Here is a 7,619-nt window from a genome sequence, read left to right on the forward strand (position 1 = left end):
CTTTAAATAAAGCCAAAAGTCTGATTGTGATATGCACCATGCAATAAATCTGTGAAGAAATGCAATCCCTTTTCAAATGGCAAAAAAAGATTATAAACTGAGAATTAATACAGGTATACTGACTTGAACCAGAAAACGGAGTACAGAAAAACAGATTCATATCTAATTTCTTCTGGAAACGGATCTGTGACATACAATAGCCTATTTCTATTCATCCAATAAAAGAGGAAAGCCAAAACAGAATGTGTGCAGATCATTAAATAATCAAATCTGTTACTTTATCCTCTATAAAGGTTTACTATACTTAAAAGGAATTCTCAGTTTTGCTCTAGTTTAAAACAGCCAAAGAAACTGCTTTTCATTAAAACATCCAGAAGGTTTCCCCTTCAAAGATTATCACCTACTATTAGTATGTTAGTAAATGGTACAACTCAAATTAGTTTCCACTGCAACTGACTTACGACAGAGTCTACAAAAACCACATTGTGCATTTATAGCCTCACCCATAAGGACAATCTTTCAACTGACAGAGCCATCATCACTTGACAAATAACTGAGAAAGTACTGAACGTTGCTGATCAAGCATCAACAACATTTTCACCAAACTTTCTCTAGCTTTTCAGCTGTTCTCAAGCTGAACTTACCATGCCCTTCCATGTGTTCTGCTCCATTATTTTCCCCAGGGAAAGTTGAAAACAGAAAACATTGACTTTAAATGCAATAATTTCAACAAATTATAGTCACATCAAAAGTGTTCATAGACTACTGATTACTGCAACTACCTCCATAGCAATCATAAAATTATATCAGAGCGGAAACATCTGAGGAAAAGCATTCAGTAAATGGTAGATATTATCTATTTCAGACCCCCTCATAACAAAAACTAAATGATCAGATGATTTTCTTAGTTAATTAGATCCAAAAGCTAGTGAGTGGGAAAATTAGGAATGTATAGTTAACAAGCAGTTGTTAACCAAGGTATCAGAATTACTTGGGGAAGATAGGGCGCTTACTTCTCTATTTTTTTTAGGAAAATGCTTTCTTCTTAAAAAATTATTAAATATGGCCTCTTTTTTTTTTTCCCCTTTAAGAATGAATGTTTGAAGAAAAAAAGGAAGTATCTTTCTTCCCCACTTCATGCCTCATCTGACTCCGGGATAAATGCCATTACCAACCTGGCGCTGGTCCGTGTCACTTCTCTCTTTCTAAATAGGTATGTACTTATATGTTAAATGCCACAGCTTTTCTTATACAGAAATAGTATTACACAGAGTATTATCTCACTTTTTACCTTAGTATCAGACATCTTTCCAAAACATCTACATCTCTCATTTCTTTTAAAGCCATGCCGTATTCTATTATATAAATGCATAATTTATTAATATAGTCTCCACTTGATTGATTCAATATTGCCACACATTTTTACTACTACAAAAAAAACTCTTCCATAAACATCTTTAAAAATATTTTTAATAACTGTACAAATATTTTTATTAGACAGTGTTTGGAAATAGAAGTGCTGAGTTAATGAAAGCTATGCATATACTTCAAATTCCAATCAATATATAATGTATATTGATACAAAAAAGGTCATATCAGTAAAAAAAACTCTTGGAGAGTAAGAGTTTATTTTCTACTCTACCCAGCCAAAAATAAATTTTAAGATTTTTGACCTTTTTCATAAAAGAAAAATAATACTTAGTTCCTCAACTTAGACTTCTTTAATAGTAAGGCTGTTCATCTACCATATGTTTAAGAGTCTTTGTACTTTTTCTGCAAACTGCCCGTTAAGCCCATGTGTGAATGGGTTTTTGTGATTATCTAGTTTGTAAGAACCCTTTGTACACTTAATCAATATTAAGCCTTTGTCATACATTTGCAAACAGTATTTCCCAATTTTGCTATAAAAGAGTCTATTCTTTAGTAGTCAAACATACTATTTTCAGTTTCATGGCTTCAAAATACTGCAAACTAAGAAAGAATGTTATCATTCCTAAATTAAAAAAAAACACTCTTCCATATTTTCTTCTGTGTGTGTGCATGTGGATGTTCAGTCACTCGGTCATGTCTGACTCTTTGTGACCCTATGGACTGCAGCCCACCAGGCTCCACTGTTCATGGAATTTTCCAAGCAAAGAATGGTTGCTATTTCCTACTCCAGGGATCCTCCTGACCCAGGGACCAAACCCATGTCTCTTGCATTTCCTACAGTGGCAGGCAGATTCTTTACCACTGCGCCACCTGGGAAGCTCCATATTTTCTTTGAGGTTGTTTTGTTTTTTTCATATTTTAGCTTAATCAAGCTATAATTATATTATGCAATGAGTAAGATAGGAATCAGTTAATCAGGTGTCACAATACCATTCAGTGATTAATCTAACATTTCCCACTAATATGACACAATGACAGCCAATCACATGTAGCATTTAAATTCTCATTCTATTCTATTACTTTATCATTAATATCTAGAACAGGCAGATACCCTCTAATTTTATTTTGGAATTTAGGTTTCTCAATGGAGTCAGTTTAACTCCAATAAATTTCTCAAGTTTATTCCCAGCAATGCACACACATCCATACACACACACATACATGCACACACAGAACATAAAAACATCTTAATTCTCTACAGAGCTTCATTATCCTGCAAAACTTGGTGGGCAGCAATCCTGGACATTCTGATTAAAATAAGGAATATACACTAGACAATTTTGGTGGTGTGTAATGATTCTATTAAGATTGTACATCAGTTGAGAACCAGGACAGTAAATCCTCAACAGTCTCTAATTGGATTGACCAATTCAAGAAAGACATGGCAAGTCCACAGCATATATTAACTTAGCTGAAGCAAAATGTGCCCCTGCGTTCAGTAAAGCTGCTGAGAGTTGATCTGCAGGGCTAAACACTGCACTTATATCTCACTGCAGCTTTGTTTTTTGCTTAGTTCCTGTCTTACAGAGACACCTAAAGTAGGAAAACATTGCTTTGAAACCAAAAAATGGCCCCGAAAAGAATGCTAACTACCATCAGTGTTGATGGAAGAAAAATGGCAGAATGTCACAGAGGGACAGTTTTATCCAAAAAGCAGAGGCTTTGAATGTTTGAAGTACACAATTTTACTTCAGTGGCAATTCACAACCATGCTATGACAAGGCCATCATGCATGCTCTATGAGGAGCTGAGAAAAGAAAAAACCCATGGTGCCACTTCAGCAAGAACTCCAGTCTGTGAACTTTGCCCACAACCAGATATAAAATCATTTAGGGTAGAGGCTTCAGTAAAAACTTCCATAAAAACACAGCTGATAAGGACAACAAACTTCACTGAATCAGATCTCAAGGATGGCATGGCACTAAGATTTTTTTCCTTTGCATAACTGTGAAATTAATAGGAAAGGTGCTAACAGCTGACCAACATACCACAGGAACAGAACAGTTCCTCCCAAGCTGGAGAAACTAATAAAAAACTGCTGCTATTACCATACCTCTGATAAGCTGATTTATTTGCATTTAAATGGAGTAACACACAAAAAGCATTACAGGACCAGAATAAATGTTCAACACAAAAATACAGACACAAGTAGAGGGAAAGCATCATGCTTTAAAGCACCAAATTTAGACATACTACCTATATGCTGATAAATGTGACATGTTTTATCATTAAGCTGCATTTGCTCTGCCATGCTGAAAAACCCAGAGCACGACCCAAGAATAAGATCCACTTGCCCACAAACTTACAGTGCAAACAACAAACTCAAAGCTCAACTCTTCATCCAGGCCTCACAGCTGTCAAGTGCTATAATGGTATTAACACAACACTAGGAAAAACAATTCCTGAGTGTCAAGACTATGTGACTCAGTTCTCGACCCTCAGGATAAATGCACTTGTCATTTTATACAGCTTTTCCAGTGAACAAGAGTACAATAAATATAATTATTAGCTAAAATTTAATAATCTTAGACACATTATGCCTAGCAGTCTCTACTTTCAAGTTACTTCAAAGAAATACCTGAAAAGCACAGTAGAAAAGGCCACTAAAAATCACAACTTCCAGGGAAATACACACATTCACCCCCATCTTTCACCCCAAAGCAGTAAAAGACAATAATAAATTTTCTAGAATTTTATGACAAAATAAATCATCCAGCTTTGAAAAAGGGTTTAAAAAAGAGTTGGAAAGAAAAAACAGTGAAAGAAAATAATGTTACAATGAGACACAAGAATCTGCTCTAATAAAAGAAATTTTATTCCAAGCTTCTAAACCATAAACTCCTTTTACAGTTACTGATAATTCCTAGGCTGAAAAACATGGCCAACATATTCAAACCTAAGTTAAGATTATTTATTAAAAGACAGAACATCAACACACTCAACACACTCAGCTCTACCAAACAGGTTAATGTCTGACAACTGTTCGTATTGGTCAGTGTCCACATAGTATCAATTATAAAATATTTTTAATATCATCCCTTAGCCTACTTAGTAGTATCCTAAGAAACCTTTATAGAATAATTAATGGTTCAGCTCAACAAACATCTGTAAATCATATACTATGTGTCAAGCCCAGTGTTAGGCACTAGGGAAAAACAAAGTTGAAAGCAACAGTTTCCTATCTCCAAGAAGCTAACAGCTTAAACATAAATTTTCAGCATATGCTATGGTGGTCTCACAGCATGTAAGAGGGCAGGACAGATACACTGACGAAACCTGGGTACTGTCTGAAGGATCTGACTGAGAACGGAACCACTGAACTGAGGAGAAGAAAAGATGAAATGGGACAAAGTCCAGGAGAAGGACATTAAGGACATGAACCAGGGTAGTAATAGGAGGGACTTTAAAAAGAGAAAGATAAGTGAAATATTTTAAGTTATAACAAGAACACATATTTAAGAAGTTAAAACATCCTGTGTCACTAACAATATAGAACACTATAGGAGCATCTCAAATAGTTTCTGCCTTGAGCAAATTAGGAGCTGGTTGGCTGTAATTTAAGATCATGATCTACAAAGTATTAAGTTTAGTTATTGATATGTAGACTCAAAGGTGCACTGGAAACACTTGAATAGGTGAGTCTAAAAGACAGTTGGTCATTCAAATCTAAAGTTCCAGGCCAATCAAATCTAAAGCTCCAGGGCTGCAGAGATTTGAGACTGAAAATCATAACTGTAAACAGATGACAAAAAAGTAAAAAGGCACAATGGTCCAAGGGTTAAAACCCTAGGTTAAGTTAATATTTAAGGGGCAAACAAAGGTGTTTGTTTTTTCTGTTCTTGAGCACTCATCTAAAAAAACATGTCTTTAATCATACTACTGCCATTCTTTACAAGCCTATAGTCAATGCAACTTAATATTGTTGGAAACCTGAAATAGCAGCTATAAGCAGGTTTTTCATCCTTCTGAAATATTCATAATATAGAATTTTTAAAATGTTTAGGATGATTTAGCAAGTTCATATGAATAAAAACAAAATTAAAAATTCCCAAATATTTTTAAGTGTTGATTTTTACATCAGGAATGATGTATATGCATGTTGCTTTAAATACTGTTATCCATAAGCAAAACCTAATTCACAGAAGACATACAATGCATGGTTGTGGTTAATAATCATGTAGACTTAAAATGTATAAATAAAATAAATCCTGTTTACAAAACATTGCATTTAAAATTAATTCTACAAATTACTAAAGTAGCCAGGTTATAAATTCCAAAAAAGAGATCCCCCTTTCATTTCATTCTGCATACCCTTCTCAAGAAGAAAGAAAATACTTTTTAAAAAATATGAAGCAATACTAATTAAAACAAGTACTACACAGTTTTAGTACCTCACTGGTCAACCGTATTAGGAGAGCTGCAGCCTCTGAATATTTGCCTTGGCTTTTTAAGATTTCAGCACTAAGCAATACACATCTTTCAGCCAATACCATATTCCTAAAGAAAAATAGTCAAGAAAAATATAATTAGCACTATAATAATATTGTAGTACATCACAGTAACCATGAGTTCAACAAAAACTTCCAATTCTAAAAGAAATCTGTATCATATATCATATATATGCTAGAACATAACCAGAACCAGCAGTTAGTAAACAAAACCTGCTTTCAGACATAAAGGAAGGTACACATTTCACCCAGATTTCTCTTCTTTCCTTACTGTAAACTCTGGTTATGTGTATTTCATTTTACTGACTACTTTCAGGAATAATGAGACATTTTCTTTGTGGTAGTACTACTGGAGATATTGAGGAGCTAGTGCTGTCTAGCTGTTTCTGACCAAAATCTTCTTTTTGAAAATATTAAATCAGCTGATTTTTCTCATGGACTTCTACCATCAAAAATCTAGAATTGGATTATTTATTCTTGAATAAAAATAAATGAAAACTGAGAAATTTCAAGATGGAATCCTTTTGTTCAGAAATACAGCTGACCCTAGAACAAGTCAGGGGGTGGGGCTGCTGACCGCCCAGTGTAGTCAAAAATATGCGGTTGGCCCTCAGTACCCAAAGTTACATATCCATGGATTCAACCAACCTAGGATTGTGTAGTACTGTAGTACATATTTTGTGAAAAAATACACGTATAAGTTGGACCCGCAGAGTTCAAACCCATTTTGATCAAGGGTCAACTGAAGCAGCAAAGTTCTTCTCATTTTACATTCTAATCCTTATATGAAAATACCACTTGACCTTAAAATTACAACCAAAGATCACTAACTTGAAGGCCATTCTGAACAGTTATGCTTTTAAAATACAATTCATTGCTTCCAAAATTACTGTAGTGATCTGCGATAAACTTTCTACAAACCATGATATTTCTTAGAGGGTTGGTATTTATGACTATCTGAGAATGTTTTGGGCTCCCCAGGTGGCTCAGTGGTAAAGAATCCGCCCGCCAATACAGGAGACATGGGTTTGATCCCTGGGCTGGGAAGATCCCCTGGAGAAAGAAATGGCAACCCACTCAAGTATTCTTTCCCGGGAAATCCCATGGACAGAGGTGCCTGGTGGGCTACAGTCCACGGGGTCACAAAGAGTCGGACATGACTTAGCAACTAAACAACAACTTACATATACTACAACACACTCAAAATGCTCAGTTCTTAAAGAATCTTTAGTAAACTTTGTAAATCTAACGCAATTGTTTTATTTTTGTCTTCACAAATTCCCCCATATGATCAGTTATGAAGTCACAAGGCTACCACAAGTCTAGGACTTTATTGTTTCTTTAAGCAACATTTTAAACTCATTGTGTCAAGCAGTGAAAGTGCTACAGATAATATGTGTCTTGGGGTGTTTCGCCTTGGGTTTATCCTGTTTGGGATTCTCTGGGTTTCTTGGACTTGGGTGATTATTTCCTTCCCCAGTTTAGGGAAGTTTTCAACTATTATCTCCTCAAGTATTTTCTCATGGTCTTTCTTTTTGTCTTCTTCTTCTGGAACCCCTATGATTCGAATGTTGTAGTGTTTAATATTGTCCTGGAGGTCTCTGAGATTGTCCTCATTTCTTTTAATTCGTTTTTCTTTTATTCTCTCTGATTCATTTATTTCTACCATTCTATCTTCTAATTCACTAATCCTATCTTCTGCCTCTGTTATTCTACTATTTGTTGCCTCCAGAGTGTTTT

At 35.0% G+C, this 7,619-nt stretch overlaps 1 protein-coding gene across 2 annotated transcripts in view; it reads right to left on the bottom strand.

Annotated features, from left to right (window-relative positions):
• The window catches only part of TRAPPC8 (trafficking protein particle complex 8), an 86,742-nt gene that overhangs the window by 39,957 nt on the left and 39,166 nt on the right, over positions 1 to 7,619 (bottom strand). For both annotated transcript variants that reach the window (XM_010828969.1, XM_010828968.1), the window contains exon 11: positions 5,823 to 5,928. In XM_010828969.1, the coding sequence (XP_010827271.1) occupies positions 5,823 to 5,928 (106 nt within the window). The remainder of the gene's footprint in view (positions 1 to 5,822; positions 5,929 to 7,619) is intronic.

This window comes from Bison bison, unplaced genomic scaffold (assembly GCF_000754665.1).
Source record: "Bison bison bison isolate TAMUID 2011002044 unplaced genomic scaffold, Bison_UMD1.0 scf7180017864498, whole genome shotgun sequence".
Taxonomy (NCBI): Eukaryota; Metazoa; Chordata; class Mammalia; order Artiodactyla; family Bovidae; genus Bison; species Bison bison.